The sequence below is a fragment of the Rattus norvegicus genome, chromosome 13, assembly GCF_021556685.1.
Source record: "Rattus norvegicus strain SHRSP/BbbUtx chromosome 13, alternate assembly SHRSP_T2T, whole genome shotgun sequence".
In the NCBI taxonomy this organism is placed as follows: domain Eukaryota; kingdom Metazoa; phylum Chordata; class Mammalia; order Rodentia; family Muridae; genus Rattus; species Rattus norvegicus.
In genome coordinates, this window is record NC_141546.1 from 70,984,697 (window position 1) to 71,008,818 (window position 24,122).

At 43.7% G+C, this 24,122-nt stretch overlaps 1 protein-coding gene across 7 annotated transcripts in view; it reads right to left on the bottom strand.

Moving 5' to 3' along the window:
* The window catches only part of Tdrd5 (tudor domain containing 5), a 48,037-nt gene that overhangs the window by 2,372 nt on the left and 21,543 nt on the right, over positions 1-24,122 (bottom strand). For all 7 annotated transcript variants that reach the window (XM_087580197.1, XM_087580194.1, XM_087580196.1 and 4 more), the window contains 6 exons: positions 17,651-17,851; positions 16,998-17,135; positions 14,073-14,231; positions 5,323-5,505; positions 4,690-4,833; positions 1,402-1,612 (listed from right to left, as the gene is read on the bottom strand). In XM_087580197.1, the coding sequence (XP_087436323.1) occupies positions 1,402-1,612; positions 4,690-4,833; positions 5,323-5,505; positions 14,073-14,231; positions 16,998-17,135; positions 17,651-17,851 (1,036 nt within the window). The remainder of the gene's footprint in view (positions 1-1,401; positions 1,613-4,689; positions 4,834-5,322; positions 5,506-14,072; positions 14,232-16,997; positions 17,136-17,650; positions 17,852-24,122) is intronic.

The window sequence follows — 24,122 nt, forward strand, 5'->3', positions numbered from 1 at the left end:
GGGGCATATTTGGCATGCTCCTGCGATCTCGGCACTTGGGAGAGTTAAGGAGGCTTGTAACTGCCAGGCCAGTCTCAATTCTGGGCCATATAGCAAGGAAAAACCAAAAACCAAACCAACCAACCTGGTTTTAAAAATTCAGGTGAATTAAAATCTGTTCGGCAGTACAGTCGGTTTGACTTCCTGGCAGTCCACCACAGCAAGCAACTGGTAGATGGGCACTGCTATCTCCATAAATTTCAGTAACTTGAGAAAAGTAAGTGCACCCCTTTTATCTTTGTGCATCAAGCACACAGTACGTGATCTATTTTATTTTCCCTGATATTTGAGATAAGCTTTGTCACAGAAGATTTGACAGCATCTTCTACAAAGTAATATTCTGACCATAAAATTACGAGTAATGTCCACTTGAAAGAAAAAGATATAAATATATGAAGGGTTATGTGGTTGCATAGAGAACGGCAGTGTAGAACGGGAGACATTTACTCTCCATCTGCCTTGCATGATTAGAAAACTGGACAAACACACAGAACAGCAGCTTCTGCTGGGAGCTTAGCTGTGGGAGAGCAGCTCCTAAGGGAGCTCCTAGAGGTGCGTGAGACCAATGTTGAAAATGCAATTACTGCCTCCCAGCCCTAAGACGGACGGAAGGAATCCAGACAACAGAAAATGCAGAGTCTTGTAGGGGAGTGGCTCTGATGCTCTGGTTTAATCAGGAATCTGCATCTCCACACACTGAAGGTCCTTGTCCCCAATTGGTTTTTGATCTATCAATAAAGATGCCAGCAGCCAATGGTTGGGCCTGGGGTGGGACACCTTCAGTTTCATGGGTAGGACACAGGGAGGAATGGGAGGGGATTGACATAAGGGGGAGAGACAGAACAGACTCAGAGCTTCAGGGGAGAGCACCCAAAATGTAGGAGGAAAGGAAAGTGGCCCACAGAAGGGCACCCAGAAACATTCTGGGCAGCAAAGGCCAAGGGCATCACAGAAGGTAACTGGGCAGCCCAGTAAAGGTAGATTTGGAAGGTATTTAGCCAGGAGAACTCGAGGCAAGGGCATGCTACCTGCAGGAGGTTTACAAGTGCCCAGCCGCTGAGCCAGTAAGGCATGCTAACGATGAGCTGTAAAGGGGCACAAGGAAACTCTTCAGGCTAACGGAAACACCGTGACTGAATGTTTGCCAAAACTCAAAGAGCCAAGTATGTGAAACTGTACAGAGATGTAAAGGCCCTGCGAAAGCTGAAAGACTCGTTGAAGAAACCTGGGCTCAGACCAAGATGACCTTGGAGTGAAGGGCAGCACATCCCTCATGGCATGTTCTCAAAGAGATGAGGGCCTGAGCAACGTGACAAGCTTCCTACTTGTCACCTGAGCATGCACAAGGACACACAAACCTACCAGAGCCGGAGTGGTTTTCTGGAGAGTCGCCCGCCGCAGGGGTTGAGCTGGGTGCTGTTGAGGACGCCTGCCCGGGTTTAAGCGGAGTCTGAATGCTGGCAGGTTCAGACTGGCTGCCTTCTGCTGACTGCTGTGACTTGATCAGAGAGATGTAGAACTCTTCCAGTTTGGGCAGTGTGGAAGAATCCAAAGGATACTGTAAATCTGGCTGCTGCAAGAGGGAGAAACAGGGCAAAGGCATGAAAAGATGACATGGCCTTTTTGGTTCCTTTTTAGATCACAATTAAAAGGTAAAACTCTGGAAAAAGCAAACTCTATGTTTTAATCAGTGTCAAAATTCATCCTAAGAAGTCTTTATTGATATTTCTATGACCAAGTATGGGACTGACTGCTACCCTCCTTCCTGCCATGTGCCCAGTGTCGAATGCACACAGCACGTGACAATGGGACCATTACCGTCTGACGTTAAGTGACGTCGGCAGAGCCAATATGAACACCGATGAACCGAAGCACTCAAATTGCTGGCAAAAATGAAAAAAGGTGCAGCCTGGCAGCTTCTCAAAATGTTAAACAGAGTTATTACATATTTATCAGATTATGTGCCTAAGATACACAAAACCTTCATCAAAGAGTAAGAGGACAGGACAGAACTCTGCAGACAAAACAGCCTAGAGATCATGCCACATATCAGGAAAAAGTGGCATCACACACTCTAAAGGAAGATCAGGATTCAAAAAGGAACCAGGTACGATAACATTCACTAAAATGGGCAGCTAAGCAGAGGGAGACGGAGCCCTTCTCTTTCAGCACCACGGGGGAAAGCCTGGCTGCTTTCTGCTCAATGGTTTGAACCTTTCTGCAATGCACAAGTCCAGACTGGGATGCAGGCTGCCTGGCAGGCGCAGGTGGAGCAGGACTACGGAGCTCCGGACGGAGCTTGCACTGGCAACTTTAACGAGAAAAGAACAACATGCTTTTGGTGCCAGCCTAAGTGTTTTCTAACACTCTGGGTCATGTCATATGCTGCAGTCTCTCTACTGGGTGCTTTTCTCTCAGTAGATGTAAGTATAAGACCTCTGCCAGTCAAGCTGGAAGACAGGCTCCTAAAGCAGTAGGGTAAGTAAAGCTGACCACGTTACATATATATGCTATACATACAATTTTATAGTCGTGTCCTCAATGACCTGGTTACATCATATATCCTAGTCCCCAGCATTTTAGTGCTGCTATGCCAGAGACCACACCCGACATATGATGCTTTGAGGGAAAAAAACACACGCAATTCACAGCAACAGAATACTGTTCCTTCTCCTGCAAACAGCCTGTAAGCTAATGCTAATCTAGGAGTCAAACTCCTGCCTCTAATTTTCTCTCATCCACCTTGTCCACAACAATAGACAATATTCTCAAGGATTTGTTGAAGACACTATATATTCTCCTAACATGTTACTTACTGATACTTATTTTTAATAAATATCCTCCAATGTTAGAAAGTACAGTCCTAGTTTTCCTTGTGGAGTGACAGGAGCTCTAAGCTACAGGTCTGACGACCGATGATCCTCATTATCGCCCACTCGGAAACACCTCAGAGCTTCTGCTCTCTCATATTCAGGCCGATTTTCAAACTGTTACAGTTTCTTAAAAACAAATTAAAGTTCAGATTTTGCCCCGTATGCGTGGCTCCTAGCCTCTGGGCTTACTAATAAGATTGCCATCACGACTACATTGCTGCCGCTTTTATAAACCAGCGTGTGCTTACTCTCTGCCAAACATACCCTCGTGGCACACTTTAACTGCTGAGGGCTGGAATAAGAAAGGCCCCAGGACCCATCTATAGTGCATGCTTGATCTCCAGGTGATGAGCCATCTGGGAGGAACTCGATATGGCCTTGTGAGAGAGTAACTAGTAACAGGCTTTGGATTTCAAAAGCCCACAGCAGGCCAAGTGTGTGTTTCTCTCTGCCTGAAAATCAGGATGTAGGCCTCTCTGCTACTTCTCCAGTACCAAGCCTACCTGTGTGCCGCCATGCTTCCTGCCATGATGGTAAGTACTGATTCTCTGAAACTGTAAGCAAGGTCCTAGTCAAATGCTTTCTCTTTGCAGGAACTGCCTTGGTCACAGTGTCTCATCAGAGCAATAGAACAGTGACCAAGACAAGTGCTTATATAAACCTCTGGCTGAAATCTAGTAACTAAATCTGTGTCTCTATTTCTTCACTCAAAATGGCGGTAACAGTACTTCTTAGGAAAGATTAAGTAAACAGACAGGATGCACATAAGTGCTTACAGCAGTGGCAGTAAACAGTAAGTGTGTAAGCACTGTGGGCAGTGCCATCTTCTTTACTAGGAAAAGAGATCACAGAGTTAATAAATCATAAGATCAAGGGTCAGATATCTGACTGTAGAGACAGAGTTCCTAACGACCATGAAGTTCACAGCTCCTTATAGACTAGCAGTGGGGAAAGTAACTGTCATTACTTGAAAAGGCCCGGAATATGGTTACTAAAAGCCCAAGAAGACTGATATAGCTGGTTTACAAATCCTGGTTCCTTGATGTCAAGATACAAGCTTTAAAAATGTTGGTAAGACCTCAGTTCTAGCCATGGTCCCTCAACTTCGCTGCACTGTAAGCATTGGACAAATTACGTTTTATAGTATTTGAAGGTCCTGGGGAACAAGCAGACGGGTAAATTTTCAGAAAATGAAGTGGGTTCCATAGTCATTCCTTGACATTTTAACTAAGGAGGTCTCCAGTCAGGAGTGCAGCTGAGGTGCTAACAGAAGTTGCAGACTTATGGGCTAAGGAGGGAGATCAGACCCTGAGTCTGACAATACATCCAGGCCTTGGCAGACACACCCAGAGAGGGACTAGAGAGCAGTCCAACATCTGCTCACAACTCTTTCAAGTTATCTGCACAGTCCAATGCTGCCAATTCATCAAGTGAGCGTCTATGAAAACCCACGGAGAACAGGCAGGCTGGAGACAGACAAGACAGTGAGTCTGAGCCTCGCCAAGGTGAAAAGCAAACTCAACAGACTTTCAACTTAGCCTTCGACTTAAGGAGTGAAAGCCAGAGAGGAATATGGAGCAAGAACACATGTGAGCTAACACTGTGTTAGTCGTCATCGAGGAGGATGGTCTTGACTGAAGACCAGCTGAGAGCGGATAGGCCTATGGGTATGTCTGTGGGGGGCTGTCTTGACTAACTAATGCGAAAGGACATACATTAACCACAATTTCTAAGAATGAAAGAGATATTGGTTATAATAATCTGAACTGGGCTCTACCTTTCGAATTCGGGTTGTGCCAATATTTTTTTCTTGAGCAATGGGCCCTTCTGGTGTGTGAGTTCTTCCTTTCACATCGTTTGCCAGGCCTAAGGGCTGCCAGGAATCATCCCATATATCTTTAGATGTTGAAAAACACCAGTCCTATAAAGAAAAAAGTGCAACAGTAAATCAAAATACAATGCCACAAGATCTCAAAGCAAGATAAGAGGACAGCAAGGAAGTAGTGTGTTGTAAATGACACTCTGTGTGTGTGTGTGTGTGTGTGTGTGTGTGTGTGTGTGCGTGCGCACACACGCGCACGTGCATATACTTGAGCGTGCACTGATTTCTATCAGGACTAGGAAGCAGTGTGTTTTAAGCAACCCGAGGGGTGTATTGATTTCCAACAGAGTGACATCCTTCCTCAAAGTCTGTAGTACACACCTTCAACGCTTGGGACTCATACATCAATCTCCTAGCTAGCAGGTTCCTGAGCACTTTAGTACTTACCTACTTAAAAAAAATCAATGAACTATAGCCTGACAAATCCTTTTGAATTCTAGCATTTATAACTTTCTAGAAGTCTCATCTACTGGGTTTACATTTCCTTTGTCAACAGTGATTTTCTGTTTGTTATCACAAGACTCTAACCTTTCGTGTAGTTTCTCCACGTGTCTGATACTGTTTCTTCCCAACAAGGCTTGACGTAAATAGATGGGAGGCAGGACCCCCTGCCTTCCCCATTTTGGCCTGTAGAGGAAGCCAGTTCTCATCCCAAATGTCATCACCGATGGTCACTGACTCCAGGCATGGCATTCCAGTAGGGACCTCATCCTGAAATATACCACAGGACAAGCAAGGACTGCTATTCTTAGTTCCCAACATAAACACATTTGAAAACTCAAATGCACAATTTTTCCTGGATTTGAGTGCAGACAAGTTTAATACACAATTTATTACTATTTCCCTCCTGAAATGCCAAAGAGATAAAGGCAAGGACATTTAAGGGCAGGCCTGTGATGGTGTGGGAGATGAGGCAATGCTGTCTGCTCGGTGTAAGAAAGCAGCACTTCATACCTGACTAAGGGGTCCTAACCCACCACAGGTCAGAGTGTATGTACAGTGGGAGAAACTGAGAGGCAACCACATACGCATAACATAAAAGCTCAGGAGATTTACAGAGTAAACGTCAGCAGCAAAGCTCTTGGGTGAGAGAGCAGACGGGGTACGGAAACGGGAGCGTGAGAGGAAAGTCGGTGTGGAAGCAACTGCATCTCCAGATGGCTGCCCTACACCCAGGACTCAGGCAGCCGCTCTCTTCACCAGCTAGAGGGAGTTTTGGAAAGTTAAGACACATGGAATAAAGAAGAAGAAAGAAGGATTTGTGTTAGTCAGCTTCGCATTACTCAAATGAAATTTCTAAGAGAATTCAAAAGGAATTCCCTTTTTCTTGACTCATGGTTTCAGAGTGTCAGTCCATGGTCAGTTGCCTCCATGTGGACCTGAGGAGACGGGCTATCCTGACAGTGAGAACATGTAACTGAGGAGACTGCTCACTCCTGGTGGAAGAAAACAGAGAGGGAAAGCACGACCGCTCACCTCCTGGCTTCTACTACCTCACAATGATACCACAAGTGAGCATCCAGACCTTAGCACACAGCCTTTGAGGGACATTTCAAGTCTAAATCTCCTGTCTGTATCATGCAAGACCACATCTCGTGTGCCTTCAAGAGTCCCCAAAGCCTTAGCTGTTCTATGATGCTCAAAAGTGCAAGCCAAAAGTCTCCTTGTGGGAACCAGGACCCAGGAGTGGGTGAGGGAGGCGGAGTCACCAAAGCCCAGACACGGACCCTGGAGACCCGCACTGAGGTGCCGATCTGCTTTATGGCGCAGCAGCAAGTGTTTTTACACAGCTTTTGGACCAATGAGAAATTGACGGCTTTGGAGTAGCCAACTATCCCACTGTCACTACTGGGAGGTGCCAGGCTGCCAGCACTGGAGGGGACTCCCGTGAAGCCAGGGGTGGGGGGAGCCACCGCCCTGTTCCAGGCCTATTCTAAGGTTCCACTAGTTTGCTAGGCTCCTTTATTTTGTGTCACACGGTATTCCAGTGGACATGGGAGTATGGAAGCCACCTAGGGGCCACAGCACCTACATCTCAAAAACTCTCAGCTGTGAACCCTGCAAAAAAAAAAAAAAAAAGAAAAAAGAAAAGAAAAGAAAAAAAAAGAAATATTAAGTTATAGAGCCAGAGACAGGTGGATCTCTGTGAGTTCCAGGCCAGCCAGAGGTGTAGGGTGAGATCCTATCTCAAAAAGCAAAAACCAAACAAAAAATATACACTTTACAACAGCATAGGAGTAAACCCTCTATTCCAAATGAGACATAGGCGAATACCAAGAAAGGACTGGACCAAAACAGCAAAACCGACCAGGCAAACAGCAAACTCTGTCTGCAGGGAACAAGGTGGTGGGAAAGGGCCCTGCTGCCCTTATCCCACTCTTGTCTAGCAGCCACCACGCGGCAGCTCACTCGCACACTGGCTGGTGACTGTAGCTTTTCTCTGCCGATTTTCCATGTTTCTGCCACCACTAACTTCCTAGGTCTCCACTGTCACTTTGGTTTCACTCAGGCTAATGTGCTGCACTTTTGGGAGCTCCCCACAGGGACTGTACCACATGCCTGCTTTCTTGGGCTTTCCTTTGAAACCAGAGGAAGTCTCCTCAGCTCTGTGACTCTTACATTCTGTATGCTTGAAAAGACAACACCTGGGAGAGGCTAGAATCTGGTATCAAGTTCTGTCACCAGTGGAGCAGTAAAGCCAGAGCCGCCGACTTCCTGGAGAGCTGGGCAGTGGGAATGCCACAACTCAGAGGCTTGGCTTTGTTTCCAAGGGAAGTCTTCCTGAGGCCTCAGAACACTAACCATCCCAATGCAAAGCACTCAACGACTGAAAACATTTTATGATGTGAGTGTTTTACCTGCATATGTGAATGTGCGCGTACCGTATGCATGTCTGGTGTCCAGGGGCCAAAAGAGGGCATCAGATTAGAGGTGAATCTTCTCACCTCAAACATCTGCTTCAGAAGTGGGTTTTCACACCTCAGTTCACACCAAGAACAGCCACCACGCCTACTAAGCACAACCGTCACTGGGCGTGGTCACCAGTATTCTGATGGTCTAAGCTTTTATCATGATCAGCCACTAAGCTTGGCTTGCAGCAGTCTGGTCTTTCTCCTGCCTCCTTCTCCAAATTTTTCCTCCTATAAACTGGTGATTCCAAAAGCTTCTAAACCACAATTTCACAGAATGACAGCTACAACCTCATAGCCAGCATCCGCGTTTCCATCTCATTTCCATTACTTTGACAAAATATCTGAGGCAGAACGACTTCAAAAGGCAATGTTTCCATTACTGAAGCCTACAGTGAGGCAGGCATCACAGGAGAAGGGTGTGGCAGAAAAACACCTTATGTCATTAGGAACTGTTTGACACTGTCCATTTAACAGAAAACAACATTAGGCTCTCCCTTAGGCCCTATGACCTATTGCCAAAGGTTCTTGGTTCTGAATCGATAATTCTTTTTGATGAATTATTAGTCTCGATCAGCTTTTTGTTGCTGTGAAGAGACACCACAATCTTGGCAACCCTTATGAAGAACAACATTTAATTGGGGTTGGCTTACAGTTTCAGAGGTTTAGACTCTAGTCGTGGAGGCGTGCGGGCAGACACGATGCTGGAGAAGTAACTTAGCGTTCCTATATTCAGATATGCAGGTAGGAGGAAGAGAGAAACCCTGGGCATGGAATGGGCTTTCTGAAAGCTCAAAGCCCACTTCCTGTGACTTACTTCCTCCAATAAGGCCAGACTTCCTAACCTTTCAAACTGCACCACCCCCTGATGGTCAGGCAGTCAACTCTAATCTATGAGCCAATGGCAGCCATTCTCATTCAAACTACCAGGGTTGCTCCCTGCACTGGCCAGAGAAGGGGAGGGAGAGGTGGGTAAAGGACTAGGATCCCCGTGTCCCAGTTCATTCAACACCCCCACCCCGCCATGCACACCCGACTTCCTCCAGCTAGTCTCTTAACTCCTTTTTCTCAACAGCACCAGCAGCTGGCAACTAAACCTTCACATACGAGTCTTCAGGATATCCCCGATCAGAACCAGTTTTTATGCTGTTTATTGAGATTACTGTCTTCTTACTATGATAGGAAAGCATGGATGGGCTTGAAGGCAGATCAATAGACATTATCTAGTCTGAACAGCATAGAAAAGAGTTTAGGGAAGGTTACTCCAAGAGATAAAGAAGCTCAGGAAGTTGGGGGACAATTACAAACTACTTAACAGTTGTATAATCAATGCTAAGACAAAGTACAATGCAGGGAATTAGCTTGAAGGGCTGGAGCGGACACTGGTGGTGGGTTACTCACCTGGAATAAACGAAGCCTGTTTCTACCCAAACAAGGAACTATGTTTAAAACCCCCCAAACTTCAGTGAAAGGTAAATGTATTAGATGAATAATCTTGAAGCAGTCTAGACCTAAGGAAATCTAGCCTGGACAGACGACGGTGAGCCTCCTGAAGACTACGAAACCACGGAATATAACCAATAAACATGGCCCACTGCCCACAGAAAACGTGACTATAAATTCTGCATCAGAAACCACAGGACTGAAAACAAGTGGAAAGAAAAGTTTAAAGCAATGAAAGGAAGGAACCTGTGTGCGTGATTTCTGTGTCTGGGGAATAGACCTTTTAAGTCTGTGATAGTCTTCACAATGATTTACTTGGTGGTAAGACAGCCACATACTGAATAACAGCTACATGCAATTCAGTGGTAAATTACTGTATGAATCCAGTGTAAAAATCCAGGCCATGAGAATGACTGGAACTGCAACTGACAGGGGAGAGGAGGTGGGGGAGGGGCATCTCTAAGATGAGACAGACCTGGAATAAGGGAAGCACCCAGGAGTCCATAAGGGTGTCCTTAGCAGTGACTCACAGCATTGGGGATACGGAACCTGAAGGGGCCACCTCCTGTAACCAGGCAAAATCCAATGGAGTGATAGGGACACCAACCCACCCACAAAACTTTCAATCCAAAATTTATCCTGTCTACAAGAAACGCAGGGACGTGGGCATGACCAACCAATAATGGGCCCAACTTGAAACCCATTCCTTGGACAAGCACCAATTCCTAACACCATTAATGATGCTCTGTGGTGCTTGCAGACAGGAGCCTAGCATGGCTGTCCTCTGAGAGGCTCCGCCCAGCAGCTGACTCAGACAGATGCAGAGACCCACAGCCACACAGTGGACGGAGCTTAGGGACTCTTAGGGAAGAGCAGGAGGAAGGATTGCAGGCCCAGAGGGATAGAAACCCTACAGGAAGACCGACAAAGTCAACCAACCTGGACCCTTGGGGCTCTCAGAGACTGAACCACCAACCAAAGAGCATACACGGGCTGGACCTAGGCCTCCCCACACGTATGTAGCAGATGTGCAGCTTGACCTCCATGTGAGCCCAGAACAACTGGAGCAGGGGCTATTGCAAAAGCGGGGCTGCCTTCTCTGGCCTCAGTAGGTGAGGATGTGCCTAGCCTCACAGACTTGAAGTGCTGGGTGCTCAGGGGAGAAGAGGAGGGTGGATGGGAAGAAGGATTGTGGGAGGGGGGTTGATAGGGAGGGGGCAGTGAGCAGAATGTAAAGTGAGTAAGTAATATAAGTAAATAAAAGTATAAAAACAACTATAATAGAAACTTTAAAAAGCAAATTTCCTTAAAATGTAAACTGCAGCAGGGAAGGGGAGTAGAGTCAGGAAGTCAGGAATAGCTAATGAAAAGGTAACACCAGATCTAAAACACGGTAGTCACAAAGTACCAACAGTCTGACGATGATCAGTGGGCTTCTACAAATGAATAAATGACATACTGTCTCAATACGACTACTAAATAGGCTACAAGTAAAAGGAAGAGGAAGATACTCCTTGCAGACACACACAGAAGTACGACTTTCCTGGATTAGACATGCAGGCTTCTGTGTGGAAAGTAACTGTAAACAAAGACAGACATCTCCTAAGGATGGGCGTCAGTTCACCAAGAAAACATAGTCCTAGATCACAGGACAACACCTGAACAAACAGAGGAAATACGACGGAAAAAGAGGAGAAACAGGCAAAGCCCAAGAGGAGAGTGGGAGACTTGGGACATCCTTCCCAGTAATCAATACAACCAGTCAGCGTCAATGACACTGGAGAGCAGCAAATGCTGCCACCAGCTGCGAGCAGTGACTTCCACCTGAAGTAGAATACACAATAGAATACACATCCTTTTCAAAGGCACAGGGCGTCAGCCAAAAAACCACGTCCTGTGTCAGCAAAACAAAGCTTGGCAATGTAAGGACCCGAAACATACAAAGTAGGCACCCAGACCATACACTATACACTCCACAGAGAATAAAGTACGCTCCCAGACCATGATATACAACACAGGGAATAACAAAAGGAAAACAAGAAAATCTCAAAATACTTGTAAATTAAACAATTCTAAATAATTCCATAGTTCAAGTGCATTTCAAAAGAAATTTAAAAACCTACTAGCTGAAAATAACAATAAAACATTCAAATTTGTGCAGTGTGGCTTAACTGTATACAGACACAGCACAGATGCAGAGCTTAGGAAAGATCTAAAGCTCCACCTTCACAACTGGAAGAAAAGAAAACTAAATGAGAACCAAGCAAAATAATCACAAAATAAATTTGAACCCAGAATGATGACTGACAAAAGTAAGACTCAGACACAATGATTCTAAAGGCTAAAAGAATATTATTCATAATAATTTAAAAATGATAAAATGTGAAGACTCAGACTCCCTGATTCTCTCTTCACGAGTACCTACATGCATGTGTACAAGCAAGACTGTGTGACACTGAGAAAGTTCAGACCTACAGACCCCTGGCACAGAATTCAGAGTGGCCACTGACTCACAGGAACCAACAACCCACTTTTTTTTCCTTTTAGTAAAGGATTAAAGGCAATTCTGTGGAAACAGGAGTTTTCTCAATAAAATGATGCTAAAGCAACTGTGCGTCCATGTATAACAAAATGAATCCTATCCTCACAACACCTGTGCTAAAAAGTAACTCAAAATTAACAGGAAAAAAGTTGTCACGTTGGACTTTCTAAAATGAAAAAGTTTGCTGTGTGAGAGACAGTGAAAGGACAAGTTACAAATGAGACAGTGGAGACCACCATCTGACCAAGGACACACAGCTGGGACATTTAAGAAAACTCAAGACAGGGAGAAAACAACAATTCCCAACTGTTAATGGCAACACCCGGAACATATACACTACAGGTGGGAACATGAAAAGGTACAGCTCCTCTGGAGAGCAGTCTGCCAAACACTGTCACATAACACACCAGTCCTATGTCTGGACATTTTCTCTGCATAAATGAAACTTAGGTGTACACGTACACACACACACACACACACACACAAAACTGTGTATGAACACCTATAGTAATGCTATTCATAATTATTCAAAGCTGGAAACAATTCAAATAAACCTTGGTTCGCGATGGATATTCAAACTGTGGGATCGCTAATGCAACCAAGTAACATTCAGAACACAAAAGCTTTGAACTATCAACAACCTGGATACATATGAGGTACTCAAAGGTATTATGCTCCACTAAAAAGTCACTCTTAAACTTCTATTATATGCTAGTCGTAACGAAACACCAGTAATATGAGAAACTGTGACCAAAACCAGGGAGACGGGTTACTCCAGGTGCTGGAGCTATTCTGCATCCTGAATACATAAAACTGTGTGGAATACATAAAGCTATTTGTAGATTAAAACTGACAGAAAAGCACACCAAAATAAAGTCAATGCTGCTGTAGTTAACTTAAAAAGAAGTATCAACATAAAATTCACGCCAGCATGCGTAAGACCTGCACAAACTCAAACCAGACAACAGTCAGCATGGAAGAGAGAACGTGGGCACCAACCCCACTCTTCCACGAAGCCATCTCAACGACAGCTGATGGAGAGGGAGATCTCTTCTTCCGTGGGTGACACCACATCCCAGGGCAGGCCCCTGCTCAGGAGCCGTTAGCCGACACAAATTGAACTCTACTTTCTTTTAGGAGAGAAAAAGAGCATGAAGATGCTTGGAGAGGAGGTGGCGAGATCTGGGAGGAGTCAGGAAAGGAGAAAGAATACAATAAAATGTATCAAATTTTCAAAGAATAAACAAAGAGATTATTCAAAAGTATACATGGAAAGTGTCCTCGCACACGATTTGAGTCAGCAGAAAATAGCATTAATACTGACGGCAGGGGAGTGGAATGAAGGCTAAGTGTATGTGTAGTGAAGGGATGAAAAATTTCTTCTATGCCAAGAAATACAAAGATACTTAAACTGGAAAATCAGGAAATACGAAGTATAGTTTTTAATGAAACAATTAAAGGGGAAATTTAACAACAGCTAAGCAAGATGATTTAGAAAATGGTTGTTTTAGAAAACAGAAAATGCAATTAGACAAGATGGATGAAGCAAAGAAGTGCAGACCGACAGGAGCCGGATGTAGATCGCTCCTGAGAGACACAGCCAGAATACAGCAAATACAGAGGCGAATGCCAGCAGCAAACCACTGAACTGAGAATAGGACCCCCGTTGAAGGAATCAGAGAAAGAACTGGAAGAGCTTGAAGGGGCTCGAGACCCCATATGAACAACAATGCCAAGCAACCAGAGCTTCCAGGGACTAAGCCACTACCTAAAGACTATACATGGACTGACCCTGGGCTCTGACCTCATAGGTAGCAATGAATATCCTAGTAAGATCACCAGTGGAAGGGGAAGCCCTGGGTCCTGCTAATACTGAACCCCCAGTGAACGTGATTGTTGGGGGGAGGGTGGTAATGGGGGGAGGATGGGGAGGGGAATACCTGTAAGGAAGGGGAGGGGGGAGGGGGATGTTTGCCCAGAAACCAAAGAATTATTATTAAGTATTAAATAAATTAAAAAAAAAGAAATGTAAAAAAAAAAGAAAACAGAAAATGCAGGTGTCATGAGGGACTCTAAGTTATGTGCATATAAACACTTGTATAAAATAAAAATATGTTCCTCCAAAAATAGAAATATATTTCCTGATGAGTTTTCCTCATATTGCTACGCAGGACCTCTAATGTTGCCATTGTGACTCGGCCTGGGGATAGTAACCTACGCACGGTCCGACCGTGCTTTTCTTCTCTGTGATCGATTGGCTCTGTTGCACCGCTGTGGTCTTGGTGACTGTTAAGGAGGTTTTCAGTGTCACAGAGCAGCACTCACAGACAAAAGCAGTGGAGCCCGCAGAGCACTGATTTCCAGGTGCCACCTCCTTCTCTTACCTCATTCTCTTCCTTCGGATCCTTTGGCTTCAGGATGGACCACTGTGGCTCCTCTTCACAGCTCTCCCGGGTTTTCAATGGACCCAATTTAGAATCCTTTAATAATTCCTCAGATACAGATTTAAGGTGACTTATAGACTTCTCGTCATTAATATCTTGCTAGTAGATATAAAAGAAAAATCATTTTCTACATTAATGCTGTTTCCAAAATCTGCATTCCTATAAACTTTGGTGGAAAGTATACTCTACAGTTTATACATGTACAAAGGTATATTCTCATTCTTTCTTTCTTTCTTTCTTTCTTTCTTTCTCTCTCTCTCTCTCTCTCTCTCTCTCTCTCTCTCTCTCTCTCTCTCTCTCTCATTTTTACACATTTCCCTACATCTTCCCATTCTGTTCAACTATATCAGAAAACAATCCTCATTGCACATGTTATCAAGTGACCACAGTTGGGCACATGATCAAGTGTCTACAAGATACCCTGTAGCTACAAAGGAGGTAATAGCAGTCTTCCCAGTACGGCCATTGCAGAGACATGGGTGCAGATGCAGGAAGGAGGCCGTGTGAAAGGAGAGAGGATGCAGTGAGGATGCTACACACACAGGACACTCAAAGGCAGTGGCAATGGGCAAGAGGCTGGGTTCACAGTGGGGGTGCATGTGGGTGGCACAGAGCTCAGTTGGACCAAAGTACAAACCAAATCAGGAGAGTTTATGTATTTTTTTCTTCTGCACAAAAGATGCTATTTCATTTCTAGAACCAAACTATGATTGCTTGAAGAAAGCAACAGATAAAAGATATTCTAAAAAGGATAAACAATGAATTAAATTCACTATTCAAGAATAAGGAAATACAGTTCTTCCAGTGCGGTAATAATAATTAAGAAAGACTCAATCTTGTTATAAACCAAACAAACCAGATTAATTAAAAACAATGCTAGGGGCTGGATGGCTGGGGCAGTGGTTAAAGGCATCGCTGCTCTTACTACAAGACTCAAGTGTGACTCCCAATATCCGCAAGGTGGCTAGGAACCATCCACCCTCTACTTCCCAGAGATCCGCTCTCTCCTCTGACATCCACGGGCACCAGGTGCACTATGGTGCATCACTAACACGGAGGGCAAGACACTCATAAACTAACAAATGTGTCATTTAACAGTTTTTAATCTTTTTTATTTTATATGTATGAATGTTTTGACTGTATGTATACCACATCTGCCTTCTCCCCAAGGACCCAGAAGAGGGAATGGGATTCCCTGGAACTAAAGTTACAGGCAGTTCTGAGCCACTATGTGGGTGCTTGGAACCAACACACAGCTTCTTTGCAAAAGCAGCCAGTGGTCTTCGCCCCTGAGCCATTTATCCAGTCCCAGGCTAAACTACTGCCTTTGCAACTGCAGCGGGAGCCATGGGTACGTTTGTGTGTTGTTGGAGACAAAGTCTTGCCATGGAGCTCCTGTGTGCTGGCCTCAGAGGTGGGTGTCACCGCCCACTTTTCATGACAAGTCAAAGGCACAGTCAAAACAGCTGTGCCTTTCAATATCTTTTTTTTTTTTTTTTTTTTTGGTTCTTTTTTTCGGAGCTGGGGACCGAACCCAGGGCCTTGCGCTTCCTAGGTAAGCGCTCTACCACTGAGCTAAATCCCCAGCCCCTTCAATATCTTTTAGTAGTCGGTAATTACTTAAAAAAAAAAAGACTTCCCACCTCTAAAATACATAGATGTGCCTACTAAACAAAGCGGTATTTTTATATCTATAACATGCAAAGAAAATAAAACACCTTATATCAGCAAACAAAGCACCTCTGACCCTTAAATTTAAAATACCAAACATTCTTAGCCCAGTAGCTATTGCCATGGAATGTGAGACTCAGAGGATTTGTCTTACTTTGTTCAAGAAACACTAAATTCTTACTGTGGGCTTCACTTTCCCTTTGTGCTCTGAAGAGTAAGTAACCTACGGGAGAACTCACGACAGCGCCTGGGATACAACACTAGCTCAAGAACTGCTTCTATTGGGGTTGGGGGGGGTGTTTACTGCTGGGAACAGACACCATGACCTTATAAGTTGCTTATAAGCAACTCTTATAAGAAACATTTAATTGGGGCTGGCTTACAGGTGCAGAGGTTCAGTCAATTATCATCAAGGCAGGAGCATGGCAGAGTTCATGCAGTTATGGTGTAGGAGGAGCTGAGAGTTCTACATCTTTATCTGAAGGCAGGTAGTGGAAGACTGACTTCCAGACAGCTAGGATGACAGCCTTAAAGCCCACGCCCACAGTGACACACCTACTTCAACAAGTCACACCTAATAGTGCCACTTCCTGGGCCAAGCATATACAAACCATCATGGTGGGGAGGGATTGGAGTAATACATGTTGGAAAATTATTCTAATATGGTCATTACCATGGTGGGAGAGCCATTTTTAGAGTACGAGCCAAGAATGCTCAATAAACTGAATGGTACAATGAGTAGTAAGATATTTAGTGGGCAAAAGCACTTGTCACCGAGTCTATCAGCCCAAGCCTGACCCCTGGAACCCACGTGGTAGAGAGAACCAACTCCCACAAGTTTTCTTCTGACCTCCGAATGTGCATTGAGGCATGCATGTGCTTCTACACATACACATAACTCATAAATGCAATCAAAAGATTTTTAAAAAAGATTAGCACTGGCATCATCCGTGTAGGGGAGCCAGAGCCACACAAAGGCATGAGAGAATCTACTGCCTAAGACAAGTGTTCCACAGGAAACAGAATCAATGCACAGGAGCAAACGGCACAGAGATGGGGCCACTGTTACAATCACTGTGCAAGATTCCCAGTCTGAAAAGCTGCAATCCGCTCACCCACAAGATGGGGATGTAACTACAGTGAACCAGAGTGACTATATGTGCAGGGGCTTTCCCAGCCATGCAGGGCGCTCACCTGGGGTTGCTGCAGGATCTCCCCGTCTTCGTTCAAATAGTGCTGCTGAGCGGGATGTCCCAGCTCGGTCAGGACCATGTCGCCCGGCGCTGCGCTCGAGTTAGTGTACAGTGCTGGTGGGTTGAAGTCCCTGAAGCCCTAGGATGAAGCGTTTCATTATATAACGAGTCATTATATAACGAGGCAGAAGAGGAGAACAAGCCAGCAGCACCCACTGCCCTGAGGTGCATTCCCCATCATGGGTGAGGCGAGCACCTCCACGCTGACGCTGACGCTGACGCTTCTTTAGTACAAACCAGCAGCCAGGCGAGAAACTGCTGGTGCTCTATCACTGCTTGCAAAGTAAGAGAATGCATTTCTTCTCCAGGAAACCATTGATAACCAAGTACTCTGGGGCCACAGGGATTAGATCATTTGTTCTAAATGAACTTTTTACCAGAGGACAAAGAACCATGAGCAGAATGTGGAGTTGTTTGTTATTGGTGGTTTCAATGGCCACCTGGAAATGAAGACGGTGTCTGCAGTAAGAATCCAGGAACCTAACATACATTCCTGGGACTGAAGAGTAAATCAGGAACTGCTCATACTAAAGTGTTTTATATCCTGAAGTGTGGCATTTAAACAAAGTGTGTAGAACAAAACATGCACTGTACCTTGGATGGGGCGTTTTCTCGGCACACAATAGCATGGCCTTCTGTCCTCAAGACGTGATGAAAATAGACATCTTCATTTGAGGACGTATCACAAAGAAAGATATTAAGGATTCCGTCTATGTACTCATCCACCACACCCACTAATGGCTTCAAACCACACAGTTTCTGGAAGTGCAATATAGCTTTGGATGTCCAGTGTTCCTAAAATACAACAGGGGTATTTATGTGGTGTGATTCAGAGTTACAGTAATCACACACAAATGAATTGGTAGTGAACTAGTTTCAAGTGAAAGAGCCAAAATCCCCAAAACCCAGAGAAACACATAAAATATGTATAATTTTATGGTAAGAGACATTAAAAGAAAAATATGGTTAAGTATGACTACAAAAAATTCTTCTGATAAAAAACTCATTTTTAGAAATACCATATTATTTATTTGTAATAAATAAAAGACCAATCATCAGGGAAATGCAAATCAAAAGCACTCAGAGATTCCACCTCAACTCAGTAAACACAGGCTGCCACCAGGAAGACCACAGCCAATGATGTTGAAGGCACAGGAAAAGGAGCCCTTGTAGCTGTTGGGGTGTGTATTAGTCCGGTTACCATGGAAACCAGTGTGGCGATTCCTCAAAAGGTAAAATAGTAACTGTACATAAGCTAACTACACTGCTTCTAGGTACACACTCAGAATCAAAGTCCATTTACCACAGGGACAGCTGCTCCCATGTTCACCATGGCCCTGTTACAGCAGAGAGGTCAAGGACTGGGAGCGGTGGTGTCTACTGGTGAAGGACAGATGAAGGGAAAAGCAGCCGTGTGCGCATGCACAACAGAGTTTACTCAGCATCGAGAACAAGTACGTTCTGTCCTTTGCAGGAAAATGAATGGATGCAGAAATCGTCACACTGAGTGAATTAGAACAATCGCACAAACACAAGTATGCTGTTTTTCTCTAAGAGTAAAAGGGGGAATAGAGATATAGAGGTAAGAAGAAAACCTCATAAAAAAAGTAGCGGGGCAAATATGATCAATATACATTACATGTATGCATGAGAATGCAATAAATAAAACTTTAAATTTTAAAGAAAAATAATGAAAAGGTATAGAAAAATTTAATTATCCACTGAGGAGGAGGAAAGAAAGACAGACAGACAGACAGACAGACAGACAGTAAGTTAGTTAGTTAGTTAAAGCCAGGCAATGGTGGCACACACCTTTGACCCCAGTACTTGGGAAGCAGATGCAGACCTCAGAATCTCTGAGTTTGAGGCCAGCCTTGCCAGCCTTGTGAGTTCTAGGACAGCCAGGGCCACACAGAAAAACCTTGTCTTAAAAAAAAAAAAAAAACCACACAAAACAAAACAAAAGTCAGTTAAAGATTATTAAGCTAACTTCTGAGGGAAAAAATTTAAAATTCTAGGTAAATTATTTTAATGTATCACAAAAGACCAAAGAACTTTTAAGCTAGTAACACACTGTGACGCCGAAATGAAGGCAAGTGTGGTCTGCGTCTGCCGTCAGAGAGCCTGCTCATCTGCACAGGTCTCACTACAGTTGATGGTCCTAACAGGTCAAAGGGACGAACGTCAAAGCCAGGGCCTACGATGGCTGGAAGTCCACTCCCAGAAAGGGAGGCAAATGCGCTAAGCTTCCGACGGACTTCCAGGTCCACCTCACACCACCAGAGTCAGCTACCAATCCTCAGGTTGTTAATTTACATCAGCACCACACACCACACAGCACCACACACCACCACACAGCACCACACAGCACACAGCAGCAGGAGTTCCAGGAGTGCGGTGAAATCAACATGGATGCCTCTGTGGAGATGGGCATCATCCAACCATCCTGACAGCAGCAGGATGGCAGCAGTCTCAAAGCAGTGGCAGTACAAAGGCAAAGGCAGAGACACTGGGAGGACGACTGAGACCTCCACAGATAAAAACAGCTGCCCCAAAGCCTGACAAACCTGAGCTCAGGACCAAAGGATGAAGGAGAGACCCAACTCTTGTAAAATGTCCAACATCCATGTATGCACACACACATATGCACACACATATATACACACAATTAAATGAAAACGTAAAAATTTTATCTAAAACTTGCAGAAACAATGAGCCATGAATGAGAACAAGTAGAAACCAAGTGTAAGAAACCCCTAAAACCTTAGATCATTTGTATTTTTCAATCAGTTATAAAGCCAATCTTATGCTTAAAGCATATTAACAAAAAGCTACCCAACTTCATTTGAAACTTTTGAAGAGATCAGCAATGTATACAGATTGGTGCAGGTCAGCCAGCGAGATGTCTCGGTGAGTAAAGCCACTCACTGTGCGTCGGCCTGACCTCCACCCACTTCAACCTTAACTCAAAGTGGCTGGAGAGTGGTCTACTCTCACCTCTGCTTCTTTACACACACACACACACACACACACACACACACACACACACACACACACACACACGCATGAATACTTTCTCTCATTTAAAGATTGATACAACTGGACTAAATTTCAGAAAGGAAAAATACAATTAACAAAAACTAAAACCTTCATAGGTTAATTCAGTAGCAGATTAGACAGGATTAAAGAGTGAACGAGTGAAATGGAAGATAATTTAGAAAAACAGTTGCCCACCATGTAAAGACGCAGACAGCTAAAAGATCTGGAAGAAAACCTTACCTTTAACACTTTAAATTTTGTTCCAGAAAGAGAGACAGAAGGAGAGAAAATAAAAACATGAATATGGGACATAGGCAATAATCGAAGAGTAACAACTTTCAATTCACAAGGTTTAATGAAAATAACCTACAGATTTTTAAATGTCCAGTGAACAAAGCAGGTTAAATAATAAATTTACACATGCAAGTAAATATATTACATTATACGTAAACATATCCTGACACTGAAGGTAAGGGACAAATGGAGTCTTTAAAACAGCTAGAGATGAAGACAAAGCAATGGTCAAGGATTTTCAAGGGACAAGCCACCCTCCCCTGAAGGGAAGGGGACCAGGCTTGCCTAGGGACAGGCCCAGTGCACTGAGCTTGAGGCTACACCAGGCAAACCACAACAGGTGGGGCTGTAACTGGGCAGGCAACTGTAACAGCCTGTGCTTAGCAAGGCGAGACCCTGCACTCCACCCCTAGCACAGGTACAGAGTACCACAGAGGGATGATGCGTTCTGGTAAACACTACTAAATGTGACCACATGACCCTCACAGGATAAAATCCTAAATAATACAGCTCAAGAAGTGTCCCCTGGCAGAGTGTGACAGGCAATGTGCTGAGAAATATGTAATTAGATCCAAATAGACACAATTATAGGTCTTGTAACCAATTTCTTATTTTTGATTATAAAATTTCTCTGAAAAAGAATAAAAATTCAAACAAAACAAACATTAAATTAATGCTTCCTTTCCTTGCATTCCTTCAAGAACACTGCTTCCTGTGATGTATATCATACGTTAGATCATTAGAGTATAGATACTTTGAATATCCATCCCCTTTTACCATTGTGTTAATTTTCATTATACTATATAGCATAAAATATATTTTGTATAAGAGCAACATATATGATTTATCATGTTACACAAATTAAATTACTTGAAAGTTACAGCTTTCATATTTTTAAGGTATTATGTAAGCTATTTATGCAAAATAAATATTTTGATAAAAATATACTACTGAATGTCAGACATTATAAAATAACTGTTTAGAGAGATGGCTCAGTGGTTAAGAGCACTGTCTGTTCTTCCAGAGGTCCTGAGTTCAAATCCCAGCAACCACATGGTGGCTCACAACCATCTGTAATGAGATCTGATGCCCTCTTCTGGGGTGCATGAAGATAGAGAGAGTGCACTCACATACATACATACGTACATCTTTAAAAAATTAATAAAATAAAATAACTGTTTATAAAGTTGTTAGTAAAGCTTGACGTATGAGGGTGTGTTAAGAACAGAAGGTGTGTGTGTGTGTGTGTGTGTGTGTCTGTCACAGGCCTTAAGCTGCTCCATCAAAAGGCCACTTAAGGTCCCAAGAGGAATGAGAACCCCAGCAGCTTCCAAATATCAATACCCCAATATGTACGGTTTAATCCATTTGGGCGGATCTAACAAAATGCCAGAAAATTACGCATTGAACATATGAACATTAGTTTTTCAGGAACCTACAGTCTTAGACTTCTAACTCAAGGTTTGAAGTTTCATTTCCTAATGAGAGCATATTTCCCAGCTAGTAGACGGCCTTCCTTTTGCCATGCACTCACACGGAGAGCAGGGAAGGGGAGGGAGAGCAGGAGTGGGCTTGTGAATGAGCTGGGTAAAGGAAGCAGAGATCTGGTGGAAAGGGGTGAACACAGAGTAGTTGGGGCCCCACCCTAATAACGCTCATTTTTATTATTTAATTTTAAATTTCAAGAATACAATAATTCTAAGATGAAAGTGTTTGTATATATTTTGCTTAATACAATAAACACATTAATGCTCAGTGTTTGCCAGAATACACATACACACACAGAACATATGCACGCACACACACACGTGAATCCCTCAGCCATGACCTAGGAAGTAACCTAAGCTAGCTCAATGAGGAGAAAAACTGATTTCTGGCTTTGTCTAAAAAAGTTCTAACGGTTTATCTCAGCAAATACTAATTTTCTAACCAATAATTTTGGCATTATAATACAGGTTCACAATTATTTCCAAAGCACAGTATCACAAAGAGAAATAATTCATCTATACTGAGACACCAATCAGGGCTGGAGAGACTGCTCAGTGGGTAAGAGCACTTGCTACTCCTGCAGACGAGCCTGGTTCATTTCCCAGCACCCTCGGGGAGGTTAAAATCGCCTGTGACTTCAGTTCTAGAGGTCCCCATGCCCTGTTCTAGTCTCTGTGTGACTGAATAGACTTGTTACACATACATGCATTCAGATAAAACATCCTTAAGCATAAAGTTAAGAAGGAAGGGTTGAGATTCACAAGATCTATGGTAGCATTTTGTGTCAATGGTAAGAGAGCACTAAGGCCGTCTGTCAGTCAGGAAGGCGGGTTCCGAGAGGAAGCACACCTTATGATTATGTTCAAAAGTTCATTCTACTTAATGTATAGTATGTTAGAAAATTAACTCTAAATTCTAATTGATGTTAATTTGTTTCCATTTAAATTCCTTCTAATAACACCCGTCAGAGACGCCATGACCTTCTGTCACAGGCGCTTCCTTTTTCTTGTAAGACCCATCCAACATGAGAGGCTAAACTGTCTTGTCCAGTATATAAAGCCAAGTCTCATGCTAGTATGTGCCAGCATGTGACTAGTAACTAACTGGACAGGAAAAGCAAAGCAACTTGACTGTCGTTTATTTCCATGGTGTTCAGGTCTACCGCCATGAAGGTATTCACGCTGTGAATGTCTGAGGGTTTGTAGCACTGGTTATGCTGAGACGGCCCCTCCACTCCAATCCAGGAATTTTTTCGTAAGTCATGTTGGGTTTTGTCAAAGGTCTTGTCTGTGTCTACTGAGACGACCAATGATTTTGTCTTTAAGTTCATTTACAGGAGCGGTTATATTCATGCTCAGCTGTCGCCTTCATCTCCAGGACAAAGCCAGCTACAGCCAGCATCATCCTAACTGGACAAACGCTCAGGGCAATATCATTAATATCAGCAGTGAGGAGGGCTGCCCACCTCCAATCCTTTTGAACACAGTTCTTAACATCCACCCCAGCTAGGATAATAAACCAGGGAAGAAAATTCAAAAACGCAAATGTTCAAAGAAGTCGTATTTGAAGATAATGAGTTTATACATCGACGGCCCCAAAATTCCACTAGAAAACTTCTAGAACTGATCACTGTTAATAAAGTGGAATGATCCAAAAATCAACTTACAAAATTCAGTTGTCATCTTATGTAACAATAGCAGACATGCTAAGAAAGGCTCGTGGAAACATGTCCACTCAGTGCAGCATCGAAAAATAAAGTAAGGAGGAAGAAAAACAGAACCAGGAATCTGAACAGCCTATAAAACGAAAAATTTAAATCTCTTAAGAGACTGAGGAAGACACTAGAGGCCTTCTGAAGCTCAGGGGTGGTGGAATTAATAGTTTGAATATGGCCATCCTAACAAAAGCAATGTACACACTCAGTTCAATCCAATAAAAATCCCCTATCATTCTTTATAGAAACATAGGAAAAAGCCCTAAGACCCTATGCACACACAGGTCATTAGCAATCCTGAGTACACAGAAGAGTGCAGGAAGATCACCGTACCTGATTTCAACTCAGCACAGAGCTGTAGCAAAATGACCATAACTTGGGCCCAGAAGCAGGTAAGTGGACCCATCAAAGAAAACAAAGACCCAAAAGTGAGTGTACGGAACCACTCCAGTGGTCAACAGCACAGCCCTACTTTACACAGGAACAGACTTACACTCCAGCGCTCCCGTTAGGTTATAATGGACCTCAAAA